At 36.4% G+C, this 18,628-nt stretch overlaps 1 protein-coding gene across 1 annotated transcript in view; it reads right to left on the bottom strand.

Annotated features, from left to right (window-relative positions):
• The window catches only part of HSD17B4 (hydroxysteroid 17-beta dehydrogenase 4), an 80,440-nt gene that overhangs the window by 22,554 nt on the left and 39,258 nt on the right, over positions 1-18,628 (bottom strand). Inside the window, exons 11-18 of the mRNA XM_070412513.1 lie at positions 18,142-18,270; positions 14,474-14,580; positions 12,772-13,008; positions 9,714-9,765; positions 7,165-7,236; positions 5,202-5,305; positions 2,279-2,344; positions 223-292 (exon numbers count right to left, since the gene is read on the bottom strand). Of these exons, the coding sequence (XP_070268614.1) occupies positions 223-292; positions 2,279-2,344; positions 5,202-5,305; positions 7,165-7,236; positions 9,714-9,765; positions 12,772-13,008; positions 14,474-14,580; positions 18,142-18,270 (837 nt within the window). The remainder of the gene's footprint in view (positions 1-222; positions 293-2,278; positions 2,345-5,201; positions 5,306-7,164; positions 7,237-9,713; positions 9,766-12,771; positions 13,009-14,473; positions 14,581-18,141; positions 18,271-18,628) is intronic.

The raw sequence follows: 18,628 nt of genomic DNA, 5'->3' as shown, positions 1-18,628 counted from the left end.
GACCTTGCACTAGCAGGAGCTTCCTTCCACCATAATCTCAATTTCAAGTACACCATTTTCGGAACACTATTCCTACCTTTCAATATCCTTTGCATAAAAGTGTTATGAGAGGGCTATTTTTAAAATGTTACTTAAACTACAAGTCATAGTAGCAATGTCTTTAAGTCTTATTTAGATAACTGAGCTAATATTTTTTCATTGGCACGTATTTTAGCAACTCACCTGCTAAACCAGCAAAGTTAGGATCAATATGTAATGGATTCCAGTCACCACTGAGGCGGTACAGAGCAGCCTGTGCAGAGAAGAATTATAAATGTAACTAGTTTCCAGTGCTTTCTTAGAATACATTAAAAGAAAAACAGGAAATAGGGCTAGTTATTGTATATGAAATGCATTATAATGTACCTAATTGAAGCTTTGATTAAAATATAACTATTTCTAGCCCAAGCTGGTTTGGCCCAGTGGATAGAGCATCGGCCTGTGGACTGAAGGGTCCCAGGTTCAATTCCAGTCAAGGGCACATGCCCAGGTTGCGGGCTCGATCCCCAGCAGGGGGTGTACAGGAGGCAGCCAATCAATGATTCTCTTTATCACTGATGTTTCTATCGCTCTCTCCCTCTCCCTTCCTCTCTGAAATCAATAAAAATATATTTTTTTAAAAAACAAATAACTATTTCTAACAAAAAAAAAATTAACTCTAAAGCAAATTTTTGTAAAACCTGACATTGAAATCAGTTGAGAAGGATTGTCAAATAATAAGAAGGGATGCCAAGAACTATATCTATAACACTGTTTACCACTACTTAAGAAGAAATTCACAAAAAGAAATCCATCAATCTACTCTCATTAAAACACAATAAAGATAAGGTAAATGTTTACAGCCTTTTCTAACAAAGCAAAATGTATGCCAACCTTCTAAATAGAGTGTTTTAAATCAAACACAAAATGGTCAGGAATCTCTGACAAATGATGAGACCTCATTATTTATACAAAACATATTTGTCAACTTAATATTTGTCATGCAGCAAAATAGCCAATGCTGCTAAAAGCTAACAAAAAGTTCTCTTCGTCTGAAAAAGTAAAAGAAGAAAAATTCCTCTACTGTGTGTAGAAATTCAAGGCTTAGAAACTATTTAGTTTTTCTTATCTAAAGCAGATACATTTTATTATTTCAGTAACCCAAGAATAATAAAAGAGCATTTGTGGTTTTTCTGCACTGTGAAACCTTAAAGCTTTTTCTGTTCTTTAGTGCCCTAAAAAAATTGATTTCACTATGAAGCTTTAATTGAACATTCTTAAGAAATTGATTAGAAACAGACATTACAGAAACATTTAAAGGCAAAAACTAATTTGAAGAAAAAAAATATTGTTCTCTCCATCATCCGATTATATAGTGCAGAAAAAAAAATACAATTATGTATCAACCTTAATTCTTTCTGGCTCATAAAACTGTATTTCTATCTGCCAGAAAACATAAATCCTGAAGAAGTGCTCATATCCAGTATATCAAAATTAGCATCAAAAAGTAGTGAACTTTATAAATAATTTGCTGTCATTACATGCTCATTCACAGCATAACTTCAGAGCTTTGCCTTTTCTATTGTATCTCTGCATGGTTAGTCTTCTGGCCACTACAGAGAAGACTCTTCAGATCTCCCAAAAACAAAGTTGTTTTTCTCCTCTTTGTGGCTACTTTTTGTTTCTTAAATAAATCTTTACATGCTCATAGAATTTGTTACCTGATAAGGCATTTTATATCCACCATCAGAGAACAAATTATTTATGTCAAACAAAAGAGATTAAATCACCTACCCCTTCTAAGATGCTTTATTTTGCCTGTCTGCTAAAGTTAGAATAATATAATCTGATTCCAACCAATGCAGCTCGGCTTTCCTTCCCAAAGGAGAAAAGGATGACTAAAATTTGCCTTTTTATTCTTTCTATCCTGCCCTCTAAAGCTCTTATGAAAATCTTCACTAGTAAGCACGGCAGTCTTCCTAAGGCAAGCGCCCCAACGCCAACAAAGCATGATGCTCTTTGAAGAGACTAAGGAAAAGCCATTTTATATTATATTTTGATACCTAGTAAAGAAAAAATTGGTAAGTAAAAATTTAGAAAGAATGAATTCTAACCACACAAGTATTTTATATATTTTTTATTATGTTGAAGGACACAGGCACTACTTTTAGACTCAGAAAACTATAAGGTGTCAAGAGTTATAAATTAAAAAGTGTCAGCAGTCAGGTGGATTTAACACTTTAAAAAAATAAAATCTTACCTGATTAAGTGAGGTGGTGTCTGTAAATACAGCATCAGGATGTCTATTAGGTATGGCTACAGCTTCCTGAAATAAAAAAAATATTTTATGTTAAATACCAACAAAGTAACTTTTATTTTCTTAACCCAAACTGGTATTTGATCACCAACTATGTTTTAATATAATAAAATCTGCAAGTTGGATAACAAGTTTTTTTTAACCCTTTGCACTCCGAACCATTCTGGACATTGGCTACCAGCTACTCGACGCTACTTTGCGGCGGAAACGTGCATTTACAGACCCTCGTATTATTTAGTATAATTTTGGAACCAAGTAACGTATTATAATGATATTGGACTTATATGAATTGGGTGACATCGAGGAATGTATATTTGCAAAAAAAACAATATTTTATTGTTTATAATTTTGTACAGTATGATAAGTTTTGTAACACTCCCCAATATGCATTGCAGGCTGATTAGTGCATGTTTGACAGTAATAAGTGGTTTGACGCCTGCCACCAGGTGTTTTCCTGTTAGAACACACAATGCAGTCCCGTTTTCTTTGTCCCACATCGGGAATATGTAGTTTATTGTTTAATCCGACACAAAACCCGCTGACATTTCTTGTATATATCTTAGTAATTTTACGATATTTTGATTTAATTTCTTGTGCCATTTCAAGATAAAACTTCAGGGAAACATGCATGTCTCAAAAAGTTGCGTTGAAATAACTCAATTCCCCGTAATCACTAATAAACTGCAATGTCCCCTGAGAGGGGACATCCGAGTGATATGCTAGAATTCCGATGTCCCCTGAGAGGGGACAGTGGAGTGCAAGGGGTTAATACTTTATGTTCAGGAGATAATGTTTAAAATTTCATGACTGCTAGCTTCCTCTACATTATGATTTCCCTGTTTAATGAAAGGAGTTATATAACCAGATCCATTCTCTAGACCACGGAGAAGAAAAAGGTAAAGATTGTTTTCCAAATGCAAAAGATGAGGATAGATATAAAAATTAGACAATTCACATCTAAACTGATTTAATCTTTAAATGCACTTTACTAAAAGTATAGATCTCTTTGCATTTATAGCCTATTTGGAGTTGGTTGAACTTCTTGGATGTGTAGATTGTTTTTCATCAAAGGCATTATTCCTTCAATTATTTTTTTCTGCTTCTTTCCCTCCTCTCACTCTGCTCTCCCACTACTTGACCGTATCCCATGTTTCTCTGAGGCTTTTCATTCTTTTTTTCCCTTCTTCTGACACATACTCATAGATAGGTGGAATAGACAGATCTTCAACCTTTTTGATTCTTTCTTTTGCCAGATCAAATCTACTGTTGAGCCCCTCTAGTAAATTCCTCATCGCAATTATTGTACTTTCAGCTGCTGAACTTCTATTTGGTTCTTTTTTTATATATTTTCTATTTATTGACTTTTCTCTACTTGATGAATCATGTCATCATACATTACTTCTACTAGCAGGGTTTACTTTAGTTCTCTGAATATATAATAGCTGCTCTGAAGTCTCTGTTATTAAACCCTCTCATAGGTGATTTCTGTTGCCAGTTTTATTTTGCTTTGTTTTTCTTATCCATGGGTCATACTCTCCTGTTTCTTTCATGTCCTATTTTTCTGCTGATAACTGGACATTTTAGAATACATATTGTAGTAACTCTGGATACTAATCACCCTCCCCTTCACAGCTTGTTATTATTAACGTGTTAATTATTTAATGACTTGGCTAAATTATTTTAGATAAGTCTATTTCTCCCAGAGTGTGCAGCCCTGATGTTGCTCCTCAGAGGGTGCAGCTTGCCCTGGGGTGACAGTGGTTTTAGTAGGGCTCTCTATGCTAAACTGTCTGCCTCTTTTGGAATCACACCCAGCTGATGGGCTCCACTAGCTGCTAGATGACTGCTCTATTATTTTCAACAATGCTTTGGGGCACAAATTGCTCCAAGGTCTGATCCAATTACAGTCAGGCGTCTTTACAGGGGTAGTTAGTCTTTGGGGCCAGTCTTAGAGATGTGAACCCATGAGGACTCCACTTAGCTGTCTCATTCTTTGGTTCTCTCTAGTACTCTTCCACTAGGGCAGAGGGATCTGGGTGTTGGCTGCACCTGCCTGAAGTGAAGCTTCTACCACGTTGAACCAGGGAGAGAAAGGAAGGAGAGAATCATGGCTCAAATGCCAGATTCTCACTGTTCTTACCAAGATAGAGATTTTGAATAGGTATTTCTTCATTTGCTAATTCCCTTAAAACAATTCCCAGCAACTTTAAACTTTCTTTTTTTTTTACATAATTTTTACCAGTTATGATTGTTTCACTAGGGAAAGGGTCAAAGGAACTCACACACCATCATTCCAGAAGCAGTCTGTCAATGTTGCTTTAATAATACTTTATCTACTCCAGAAGAATATTTATTACAGTATAACTTTATTACCTCACATAAATTAGAGAAGTCTAGGTTAAATTAGTGTGAAATACAAGTTCTAAAACATTTTTAGAATAAATATGTTTTTAAGTAGAATTTGAGAACTACAGAATAACTAGAATTGCCTTATATAAGAGAAATGCTAAAGCTATTTAATGAATGAATATTTTAATTTCCACAAGAGTCCCTTGTATGTGTTAAGCTTTTCTAAAGACTTTTGGGAGCTACAAAGTTTGTATAAGAAAGTAAAAGCATACCCATAATTATCTCAGGTACATTATACTTATCTCAGCCAGACTTTACTATATGTAACGTATATTATATATTAAACTATACAAACATAAACAGCATTTCAAATCCAAGGAACATATTCTGATTCAAAGAAGTGTGGATTACTGAGCCTCTACTACATGAAATTACACACGTGGTAAAATGGAAAATTTAAGATACAGATCAGGATCCTTAACTACACATATACTTTACTTATAAAGTCATAGTCTACCTTGACTTTATCTGAAGTCCGTTTTCCACCAATGCCTCCAGAGCCAACAAGGAATAGGGAGAACTGATTATAACATATAAGTTCCTTCCCAGAATAAGAATAGACTGAAAAGTAAATGAAAAAAATGTTTTAAGTTGTCAAAAGACATAACTAATTAACCAATATATGATCAACAATTCCTTTAAAAGTTAAAAAACAAAATCCAATTACTGAAAGGTTTTATAATTTAAAGATGTCTAAGCTTGGTTACGAGCCATTCATTTTAATTCACCAGTTTCTGGAAGACAGACAGAAGAGGATGTTCACCAACCCTTACTTGACTATAAAATAGTATGTTCTCTCCCCTCTTTCTAAACCTCCCCAACTTTCATACTTTAATTCTCTCCACCTCAAACATTTCAAGCAATCCCTCTATAAAGCGCAGGTAACCTCACACTCAAACTTCCACACATTCTGCCAAAGCACTCAAAAAGAGCCTGAAATGTAAAAGAGGAAATAAGTGAGACTGAAAGTATAAGCTTCGGGAGGGAGGGATCATGGTTATTTTGCTCATCATCATATTCCCAGCAATTAGAATAGTACCTGGGATCAAAAGAGGCACCTGATAATGTTTATTAAATTAATTAACGAATCAATGATTAAATGACAAGTGAGCATGTTAGTAAACAGGTAAGCAAGTAATGAATGAGTGTAAGACAGCTGTCCCTCTTTCTACTGACTCATTTCCTAGCAAGAGTTTAAGTATTATCTGTGTTTCCAGCTCTAGAAAACTAGGAACATGATTTTGAACTGCATTACAGAAAAAATCCAATTATAACAAAAAATAAAAAGGTCATAGTAATTTGTATTTAAAATAAAAATTTTTGTTTATTAAATAAGAAACTGGATATTCTATTTCATTTATACTTATCTATAAATTCTAATACATTATTACATATTACCAAGCTATAGTTAAATAAATGGAGTCAGTCAAGAGAAAATAGTAAAAATTAAAGCTAAGGTTCCTGCAGAATTTTTGTGGTAAATTACATTTGGTAGGATGGCGAGAAGACTAAAAGATAACTGGGGGAATTACAGCCAAATACTGGCCAACATCTGGAATGACAATAAAATATGAAAATCTAAAAAAGAGAAATAGAGGAAGAAAGAGTGGAAGGGGAAAAGGAAAGATAATCAACTTACTGAGTTAACAAAAACAATGTAGTAGAATATTTAAGAGCATCAAAATGTTCTCAATATATTATTAAGTAAAAACAAGGCAAGTCCAAAACAGCAAATACAATATAACCTCCTATGTGTTTTGAACAAAAATGGTACCGCCTATATTCCAAGTATCAGATAATATCAAACTTTATACTGTCCTTTATTCCCCAAAATTTTTGACAATAAATATTTATTTTTTTCTTAAACTTTAAAATAAATAAATTTTAAGCAGTGTTATCTGTAGCTTATGTTTAATTATTAGTATTTCAACATTTATTAAACTATTATAATCTTTTTTCCACTGCAAATAAGATGTGGCTATAATGTTTAAACCACATTATGAGTTCAATAGGCTTGAAAGTGCAAGTTTAGGGACCTAACTACCATTTAGAAGAGTGATCCAGGGGTCAAATATGTTCCAAGTTCCAAAGAGCTAACAAAGAAAACAATTTCTACAATATCGCCTAATTACCAAAGGAGGGCTGTCTATGGATTCCTTCCTGTCCAAAACTAACTCCAGCAAGTATAATTCTCCTTATGTTCTCCAAACCAGCCATAGCTCTCCAGTGCTTTGTTTGTATCATCTCAAATCCCCTGAAGTGGCCCGCTCTCCCTACCCTTATCCTAATCTACTCCTTCTTACCATCCTTCCTTATTTTCTAAAACAGCTTCTTACTAATCACTTCTATGGTGAAGTACTATATTACATATAAAACCTATCAATCTAACAATATTATTATAAGAACTGGAAATTAGTTACCATCGATAAGAATTACTAAACCGGATCCTTTATCTAGGACATCAGCAACAACTGTTTCATTCCTTAATGTTCCTAAAATGAAAAGTAAAACAAATAAATAAATAAATAAATAGGCTGTTTTAAAGACCATAAGTAAGTAGACTGTGTTAAAAATAATAAGTTATTATATTAAGACATGAGAGACTTTAACATAATTTCCACTATTATAAGTTCAGCAAAACTAAAAATTATGATTTAAATTATTTTCATTATAATGCTAAATAATTCAACATTAGAGGCAGTCAGAACACTTGAGTCACTAAACTTGAATCAGTAATTCTGATAAATTAGGTCTTAAGAAATAATACTTTTCAATCATTCAACAAACATTTGTTAAAGATATGACCAGTGCCATTTACACCATTCCTTCTCAAATCTCTACTCTATTGGCTTCAATGGGACTGTTTCTCCCTAATCACTCTGTACTTTTACAGACTCTTCTTTCCATCATGGCGATGTCTTGATGGATCATCATTGTCTGGGGGTGAACTCATCTTTTTCTCAAACCTGCTTTTCTCTTTTGTTCCCTATGTAAATGAATGGTACTACCCATCAAGGTGCACAAGCCAGAAACTTGAGCATCACCCCTGACTCACAGAGTCTAAGTAGTGTCTACACTTGAGTATGCGGAGAATGGTAGAAGATGGATTCTACTAAAATTTTGTACTTCATCCTTAAGCCTGGGGTTTTAATAGGGAAGTTACAAACACATCTGCATTGCAGAAATAACATTACGGCTGCAATGAGGTGAATAAATCTCAAGGGAACAAGAATGGAGACAGAACACTTAAGAGAACAAGAGAAAATGGCCAGTGGTTCTCAACCTTCCTAATGCGGCGACCCTTTAATACAGTTCTTCATGTTGTGGTGACCCCCAACCATAAAATTATTTTCGTTGCTACTTCATAACTGTAATTTTGCTACTGTTATGAATCGTAATGTAAATATCTGATATGCAGGATGTATTTCAGGGGTCGTGACCCACAGGTTGAGAACCACTGTTAGACTAAACAAAGAAGTAGAAGTGGAGGTGGACAGAAATAGGATTCAGATGTACCAAAAGGAGAGGACCAACGAACTTGGTAAGTGTCTGGATGTGAAAGGTGGTAAAAGAGACGCCAAGGATGACATCCAGATTTCTCACTTTTCTAAAACTCTCTGACCCACCCACTTGTTTCCATCCTTCTACCACCTTAGTGCAAGCTACCATCATTTCATCTGAAGTACCACTACAGACTTTTAACGAGGTGCCTGCACATCCACTCTGACCAACTTTAAAACATGCTTCGTACATGTCAGGTGATTTTTTCCCAAAGTCAAATCTGACAATGTAATAAAGTGCTTTTCCCAACACCACCACTATCTCTCCCTACCAGTCCCATAAATATAAAATTGCGATAAATACAAAACTCCCTAACATGATCTGTGTGATACTATTCCCTGCCACCACCACCAGGCTCTCCGGCCACCCTGGCCTTCCTTACTCCTCCATTATCTATGCTTCTCATATTTCAAGAGCCTTTACACAGGCCCTTGGATGTCTGGAAAGCTCTTTCCTTCCTTCTTTGCCTCACTTCATACCTAGCTGAAATCTTCCTTTAAAATCTCTCTTCATATCAGTTCCTTAGAGAACACTCTCATTACCAACCCAATAATGTCCAAACCTTCTATTTTAAGTTCTAATGGTATCATGTATGTTTCACCTATAATGTTTATTACAAGTAGCTACAGGTAATATAATGTAATAACGGGTGATTTTGATGTGCAGTCAGATTACAAAATTATTTAAAACCAAATACTGCGCCTTACAAGTGGCAGGTATCCAGCAGATATTTGATAAACGCAGTCACCACATACTGTGCACTACAACTGATAAAAAGGACTGTGTGAAACTTAAGCTGTACCACTAACACTGAAAAAAAGCTACTCAGCCTTAAGCAATAAGAGTCTCATAATTTCTTTAGTAAAATAAGAATACTGAGGAAAGAGTTAAAGTAGGATTCTAGCTACTTGCTGACTTCTACATTATATAAAGTGAAATGAACAAGTAAGATATTATTGAGAAAAGTAGATGATTAAAGATGCAAAAAATTTTGTATCTTTTAACATGGTTTGCTCTATGAAAATCAGCACCAATATAAATACCTGAGAAAAGAATGAAGAACCATGTTAATAGGAATCATAACTGATTGTACACAATCACCAAGTTAGAACATATGCACAAAAATGTTCCTTTCATTTGTTAGTAACACATACATCAACAGAAATAAATTATTAGCATTTTGAAGTAATTTATTAAAGGAAATTATTAAAGGACAAAGTTTAAGATAATCAAAACAGGTACTAGTTAATAGCAACCTAGTCTAATCGCTGACAAGCGTGTAAATAACTTGTGATAAGCTTTATTTAGGTCTCTCTATGCCAATTTAACACACTGACACAGTTTGGAAGGTTAGTTAAAAAAATAAAATTATGATGTGGTTACAGGAATCAGTATATCAAGAACTCACCTGTTCTGGGAAGTGGTTTATACAACTCCAAGTACTGCTCCCCATGAAGAATCTATGTTAGGATAAGCAAAGTTTTATTAGCAGACTTTCTTTTTCCACGAGTATTGTCTGTGGATATTACTAATCAAAAGTGACATTTCACTGTCCACATGCTCACATCACTACTTCCCCCAAATTAATTGTCTCAGTTTGGCTCCTACTTCTTAAACACATGATTCAGAAATAATCAGTCCCCCAATCTCAAAACTGTCTTTTGGAACAGAGAAGGTATCTTATATTTGTGTTTTCTTGACATTCACAAATCCTTGTTGACTGATAACTATAGATTATTTGCCAGTGGAGACACTAAACTAAGCTGTACTTCCAGTGCTTGGAACATAGTGGGTCTCCAACACATATCTATTGAATGAAAATGAATTGGCAACCGCTAGTAATTTCAGGTCACACATACCAAATATAAACAACTCAACCAAAACACACACATAAACCTTCAAAACTATCTATAATAATCAAAGTGTAATATGCTAATTAGACTGGACATCCTTCCAGACGACCTTCCGGACGAAGCCAGGGCTGCGAGGGAAGCCGGTGCCAGCAACCGGAAGAAGAAAGGCCTAGTCTTGCACGAGTTTCATGTGTCGGGCCTCTAGTGTTCAAAATTAAAGTACTACCAATGCCAATATTTCCTTAGTATAATATCTTATAAATTTATCTACAAAGAGTAGATACTAAGGACACTGTAACTTCATAGCCACTTAACCTCCAAATATATGTAGGAAAACAATAGGACAGGAAAAACAAAACCTGCCCGCATATTCCAAAGACCACACTCCACTGCCATGGGGCAGCTTAATTCCCAGTCTTCCTCAGAACCCAGAAGAGGAAAAAGGGTTAGGTGGCTGGCAGTGCTGGGAGGACAAATGAAGGATGCCTTACTGTACCATAAGGCCTGGAAACTCAAGGCTGGGAAGACTGGGATTCAAATGCCAAGACAGCCCTAGCTGGTTTGGCTCAGTGGACAGAGCATCGGTCTGTGGACTGAAGAGTCCCGGGTTCAAGGGCACATACCTCAGGTACAGGCTCCTCCTCGGCCTAGGCCCTGGTCAGGGCATGTGGAGAAGGCAACCAACCGATGTGTTTCTTTCACATCAATATTTCTCTCTTTCTCTCTCTCTTCCACTCTCTCTAAAACTCAATGGAAAAATATCCTTAGGTAAGGATTACAAAATAAAAATAAAAAAAATAAATGCCAAAACAGCTATCATTCCAGGCCACAGGTTTTGAACACCATTTCTGATTTCCAATTCCTTTCAACTCTGAGGGACAATTCTGAAACATGTTTTGTTTGCTCTTACATTATGCAAACAGAAGAACTGTCTGCAGCAATTACCACGGGAGAGTGACTAAAACAACAAACTGCTTGGCACACATTTCTCAACTCCCTTCCAACTTCATGAACTACTCTTAATAAAATAAGGGTATTCTCCTAAGTTCAACACAGCAATGGGATAATGGAACCTCCAGTAAATGGGTTCTCCAATCAAGGAGTTGCAGAAATGGTCTCATAGCTCTGATTCAACAATTATCACTAGGCTCATTCTAAACCTTACTCCAAGGAATAAAATAAACCCCACCTCAAAAGCTTTCTCACAGTTGTTCACGCCTTCCTTTTTGAAACAATTTATTCACTTTGCTTTCCAAATACCATATTCTCCTGATATTCCTCATAACTCATTCCTTACCAGCCATTCCCATGCAGTCTCTCTCACTAATTTCTCCTCGTCTTTTCAACCACTAAACACTGCAGGGTCCCTAAACTCAAGATCTTCTCTACATATACTCACACATTAGGTAATTTCATGTCTTTAAATATCACTTACATGCTACAAACCCCAATTAGACCTTACCCCCAAACTCTAGATTCATATGTTCAACTGCCCACTTTTTAACTCCACCTGCATGTATGATAGGCATCTCAAATCTGTTGGAAAACAACTAATTATCCCCACCTTAAAGTAACTACATATATCTATTTTATTAGACATAGTAATGTCATATGTAATTATTATACATATTAAATATGTTGTATATAATTAATTATAAATAATATGTATACAGGGTGGGACAAAAGTAGGTGTACAGTTGTAAGTGAAACAGAGCTTATTCTTATATTGTTATTTACTAATTATTGTATTATTTTTCATATGAACAACTGTAAACCTACTTTTGCCCCACCCTGCATATTATCATCCCAGTTGTCCAGACTACAAACCTTTATCCTTGACTTCTTTTTTCCACCCTCATATCCAGCCTTTTGCTTGAATTATTACAGTAGGCTCCTAACTGGTTTCCATGCTTCCATGCTTGGCTCCTATATAATTTATTCCTCACACAGTAGCAAAAATGAGCCTATGAGTGAACACAGCCAGCTCATATCACCCCTCAGTTCAAAGTGCTACTAATGTCCCTACTAATTACTCAAGAGTATAAACTGAAATCCTTACAATGACTACAAGGCTCTCTTCTTCCACCACTGCCGCCTTCTCACTCTACAGCGACACTGGCCCCCTTGCTCACTCTACAGCTATATTGACCCCTTTGCTGTTCCAAAAATACCAAGTATGCACCTGCCTCAGGGCCTTTTACACTTGTTTTTTCTGCCTCAAATATTCTTCCATGGGATAATTCCCTGGCTTGCTCCTTCCCCAATATCATCAGATAATGATGATCATATCCACTTTACAGATAAGAAAACAAGCTTAGAGAAGTTATTTACCCTTGGTCAGACAGCAAGTAAATAGTAGAGAGAGAATTAATAACATTATGTCAAGGTTATGGGACTGCACATGACTGCTTCTTCTTTTTGTTTGCCTTTTCAACTACTAACCCTTTTCTCTGTTATTCTTAAAAAGAATATCAAAGGATATGCTAACTATTCCTGAATCAACCATTATAAACTGTTTTACTACTATACACGCACACATAAGGTATGATATTTATCAATCATATTTAAAGAAACAGAAAAAAAAACAAAATAAAGGTTTCTTATTATGCATACCTTTGCTAAGTCAATTGAAAGCCCAGGAATCTCTACTAAGTCTCCACGCATTACAGATTTCTGAGCTATAATAACTCCAAAGGTAGGCAAACAGGAGAAGTCAGAATGTCCTTCATAAATAAACTTCAAATCCTTTGGTTCCTTGACCGATGCTCCCACTCCGAGAGCATACATAATAGTTTCCAGTTCCGTGTAGGCAGAAGAAAATGAAGGAAGTGTGTAGCCAACAGCTTCACCCTAGGGGGCAATTGTAGGAAATGATTTTTGCACTCATCTTTAAAACTTCAATTTTTCAAAACTATTCATTGCTTACATACCTACTTTTGTTTTTGAAAAGATGTGATTAAAATATTATTTTAATGAATTTAATGGAGTATTATAATTATTTCATGATATTTAATTTTTTAAAAATAGAAACCAATTAGATAATGTGTGGAAAAGGACTGCATTTACAGGTAATTACATTTTTATTACTTGCTAACAGTTAGTATGTCTCGTTTTAAATTTTTCTATCTTTGAAGCTGGAAAGTCCTGTTAACTCAGCAACTATTAGCTACCCAAAAATAAAAAATTAAATTTAAAAAACCACATATTTATTATAAGTAGGAATAGTGAACTGCCCTATAATATCTATTACATAAAAATTCACTGTAAACAGATGAGCAAAACACTGCTTAATGCTTGTAAATTAGAATGCCTCATTATGGCTTTACGTGAAATGAGATTTTACCTGAAGTTCCTTCCTAGGAATGTACCTTATCTAAATGGATGTTGTAGTTTTCTATTTAGTGATGATATGCCTAGCTAATATGTAAAGCATATATGAGGTTATAAAAGAATGATGCCCAATTTTCAATCACTCCTTCTAAAGCAGGAGTCGCCAAACAATGCTGAGAGCTAAAAATGGTTTTTACATTTTTTCGGTGGTTAAAAAAAAAGAAAATCAAGAAGAGCATGTGTTAGAAATAGTATGTGGTCCAGAAAGTCTAAAATATTTTATTATCTGGCCCTTTACTAAAGAAGTTTGCCAACTCCTATCCTGAAGTAAAAGCACACTTATAAACTGATCACATTCTCAGCGTTAAAATTAGATGGTTAATTTTATCACTATGTCTGTCCTGAGTCACAAAACACCAAAATCACATGTGTCAAATGATTTACTTCTTACTATTTATGCATTACAAGTTTTTTTTTAAGGATAAGTACAAGAGATTGTAAATCTGCAAACTTCATGAGCTATAATCACAATTCTATTAGAATTTCTGACACAATGCGAGGCTTTTTACTTGCAGCCATGCTGAAACGTTTCTAAAAATACGTACATTCTATCAAAGCTTTCCCTTACAAGAAATGACTCAGAAGAGGCACTATATAAATTAGCCTTTTCTAATAAGTTCGAAAAATAGTGACTAACGTAGGATTATCAATGCTTCTGGCGGGGGGCGGGGGGGAGGGGGCGGGAGGAAGACACCTAGTTATCCTGAAGAAGAGAAAGTAAAGGTTACATTTAATATTTTAGCCTTGTGTTCAAATTTTATAAATATTTAGTAAATATTTTAAGAAAAGTTTTCTGGTCACTTATCTTTCCTATTAAACAACAGATGAATAGCTTGGAAAATATGTTTTGTATGAAACAAAAGAAAAAAGAGCAGGAAAAGGTCTCCCAAGAAGGCACAGCTTTAGGCTTTTTTTCCCTACTTACAGATCCTGAGGTGGCTTTTGATGATGCCGCATGGCTGGTATGATTTGCTGAAACTCCTCCATCTGAATCTATTTTACTTAGAACTCCGATTATACTGCCAGTTGATTCTAAAAAATAACAACAACAATAATGCCTTTGTTAAAGATGTGACTAAAGAAAGCTACAATGTGCTACATCAGCAACTTTAAACCTTTTTCATCTCATGGCACACAAAATCTCATTACTAAAATTCTGCGGCACACCAAAAATATACTTTTTGCCAATCTGACAAAAAAAATGGGTATAATTTTGATTCTTTTACACCGAACGGCTATTGTTGTGTTGGTTGTTGTCATTTTTTTGAAAGTCTAAGGGAAAAGACGTCAATGCTTTAAAAATTCTTGAGGAACACCAGTGTGCCTGCTGTGGCACACTGGTTGAAAATCACTGTGCTAGATAATTTTTCCTATAACGTTCAGCAAGTCTGCTGCAGACTCTAGACTGGCACTCATGAACTGAGTGTATAATGTCAGGCTATTATGGGAAAAAGTTGTGAAAGACTTTGAAATAGACTACAGATAACTGGGTGTTTTCAACTGAAAACAAGACACTGTCCAACATGCTCTTCCCAGGTTTGACCCTAAGGAGGCTCTGAGCTTTGCAATGTCTTTGAGCAATTTTACAACTCTGTAAGGTGGGATCCACAGACATGCAATTTCCGTTTAGTGGAGGGACAACTAATTTCCCTTCTCTGACCACCATCACCCTTTCCCCAGGATCAAACAATGCCATTCTGACCAGTGCCTCCACACAGGTTTTGGAAACTGCTATTCTGGGGTCTTAAGGTTAATAAAGAAGAATCATGGAGCAACCACATATGCCATACGATTCCAATGGCGCTGGGACCTTTCTAACAAACCTTAGAGTTATGGGCCTCCTTCTAAACTCAGAGAAAAACTACAACCAAATTACAGAATGTGAGAGGACCGGGGACATCTGCCCTTCCTGGTGACACTAATGGAGAGGATTTTTCCTACTAGTCCTATACTTTCTTCCCCACTCAGACTGCCGCCTAGAGGGGGCTATTTAACTGAAAGTCACCTTAATGAAGCTGGAAGTACCACACTCAGAGTGAGACAACCTGAGTTAACTCATGGCTCAAACACTGAGAAAGCTTGGAACATTTATTTAGTTTTTCTGGGATTTAGTTCATCATCTATAAAATGAGAAGTGGATACAGGTAGGTGCTCTAGACCAGCGGTCGCCAACCTTTCAGACCTCATGGACCACCAGTGGTCCTGTGAACCACTGATTGGCAACCGTTGCTCCAAAGGTTTCCTTAAACCAGTGGTCGCCAACCTTTCGGACCTCATGGACCACCAGTGGTCCGCAGACTACCAGTTGGCGACCACTGCTTTAGAGGGTCTCAATTCTATTAAAAATGTGAAATTTTTTCTTCTACCTGTACTTCAAATACAAGACATAGCTTGCAATCTATATATATAAAAGGCTAATATGCAAAGTGTCCCCCAGGAATTCAACCGGGAGACAGGGAGTTTGATTGCTTGCTATGACGTGTGCTGACCACCAGGGGGCGGTGCAGAACGAAGGAAGGCCCTGGCCGGCAGCCAGTAGACAGGGAAGGAAGGCCCCAGCTGGCTGCCAGAAGGCCCCAACCGGCCCTGATCACTGGCCAGGCCTAGGGACCCTACCCGTGCACAAATTTCATGCACCAGGCCTCTAGTTTATAATAACATAATTCATTTAGTCAACTTTTTCTTTATATTAGTCCAATACTTTCAAGTCAATAACGTGGAACTTTGACATCAGAGGAAAGTTTTTAATATACTTCTTCCTTTTTCCTTTCATTCATTTACATTGATAGGCAACTGCTACTGATAGACTAAATTTATCTCAAATATCAAAATATAGAATATAGAAAATGCTACCATTAATGACATAACAATTATGTTATCATCTGATTGAGGAAAAGCACAATAAAATTTCAGTGTATTTACCAGCAGGCAGCTAAGCGTTATTAAGGAAAAAAAACAGAATAGTCATTTTTCTGATATATTATTCTATCAAACATTAAATATATAATTACTAAGAGGGAAAAAAGAGTTCTCTGTGAAATAACCCTAATTCATGATCTTTCCTTTAAATTTTATATACTACTAGAGGCCCGGTGCACGAAATTCGTGCACAGGTTGGGGGAGGTCCTTCAACCCAGCCTGCACCCTCTCCAATTGGGACATCCCTCTCACAATCTGGGACTGCTGGCTCATAACCACTCACCTGCTTGCCTGCCTGGTCGCCCCTAACCACCTCTGCCTGTTGGCCAAATGCCCCTAACTCTGTGGTCGGCAAACTGTGGCTTACGAGCCACATGTGGCTCTTTGGCCCCTTGAGTGTGGCTCTTCCACAAAATACCACGTGTGGGTACGCACATACAGTGCGATTGAAACTTCGTGGCCCATGCGCAGAGGTTGGTATTTTGTGGAAGAGCCACACTCAAGGGGCCAAAGAGCCGCATATGGCTCGCGAGCCGCAGTTTGCCAAGCCGCAGTTTGCTGACCACTGCCCTAACTGCTCCCCTGACAATCTGATCACCCCTAATTGCCTCTTCCTGCCAACCTGATTGCACCCTAACTGCTCCCCCATGCTGGCCTGATCGCTCCCTAACTGCTCCCCCCTGCCGGCCTGATCACCCCCTAACTGCTCTCCCCTGCTGGCCTGATCGCCCCTAACCACCTCTGCCTCAGACCCCTACCACCGTGGCTTTATCTGGATGGATGTCCGGAAGATGTCTGGAAGATGTCCAGTCTAATTAGCATATTACCCTTTTATTAGTATAGATATGCACATGTGAGTTATGGTAGAAAAAATAATGTGACTTTTATTGGTTATCTACTTCTGTGGCATATCATAGATGATTCAATAATTCAAGGTAACAAGCATTACTAAATCCTTTCTATGAGTTCTGTACTATGCTAACACCAACTACTAAAGAAGTACATACAAGATATAGTCTCTGCCTTTAAAGGCACTTACTATGCAATTAAGAAACCACACTATGAAACAAGAGCAGTAAGAAGCAGTAATGTCTAGATGCTCTAGTTGTAACAGTTCAGCTACAAGAGAGATTAGTGTAGCCCAGAATATCTGGGGAGGTTTTGTTGAACATATAGGCCTTTAGCTTTTCTAAAGAAGTCCTAATAAAAGGAAGAAGAGGCATTTTAGAAAGACAGAGAAACAGTGGCAAAGACAAAGTGCCAGAACAGCAAATCTTTGCACCAAACAGAAGAGAGCTAACCCTAAATAAAATAGGCTTAAATAAACCTTTTGAGAAATAATGAAAAATCAGGTCAGGTAAGGAGCAAATGGTTAGATAATGGAAGACTTTGAAACGAACCACCAGATGAGAAGTAGATGCATTAAGCACAAATGAATAACTTATCTCACACACCAAAAAAAAAAAAAAGACTATAAAAAAACCTGAAAAACTGACAGTGGGAGTGACATACATATCTTAAATTTGAAGAGTTCTAATACATATTAGAGTAAAAAATGTACTCTAGATGATTTATGTGTCTAAGTCACCACATTTAAAATACAAAGAAATTCCATAAAAAGAATAAATTGCCTCTGGTTCCCCAGCCAGGACTGGACTGAGTGGGACTCTTTACCTTCAATTCTCTGAGGCTTGCTGGCATTTTCAAAGTCACAGATCTTTCTCCAGTTAGCCTTCACTGCTTCAGGAGTCATCGGCTGATTCCTCTGTCTTACAATTGCCCCAAGGCTCCGCTCCCAGCGCACTGGTTATAGAAACAAAAATAAGATACTGAACACATAGTTTAAGTAAAGTAAAACTCATAAGAGTCCCTTGAATTTTTTTAACTTTAAGAAAAAGGAAATTCAGAAAAAGGATTCCACTTCTTTTCCTAGATGCCTTAAAGTTGATATTTCTAAAATAACAAATCCATTAAGATAATGTCAATTTTTTAAGAAAATATTTGAAACTGAAGGGAAAAACCTTTCCTCTTACTATACCAAACACTATTAAATGCAGAATGAAATGCTGAATCAGAAAGAGTTATATACATACTATCATGCAAAAAAACTCACTTCATGACCACAGATCATTCGGGAAATATTCTTCAAGATAACAGAACA

Source organism: Myotis yumanensis, unplaced genomic scaffold (assembly GCF_028538775.1).
Source record: "Myotis yumanensis isolate MYYU_CA2020_CCGP unplaced genomic scaffold, mMyoYum1.0.hap1 SCAF_4, whole genome shotgun sequence".
Taxonomy (NCBI): domain Eukaryota; kingdom Metazoa; phylum Chordata; class Mammalia; order Chiroptera; family Vespertilionidae; genus Myotis; species Myotis yumanensis.
The sequence above is the reverse complement of the archived record's forward strand: the minus strand, read 5'-3'. Positions and strand labels throughout refer to the sequence as shown.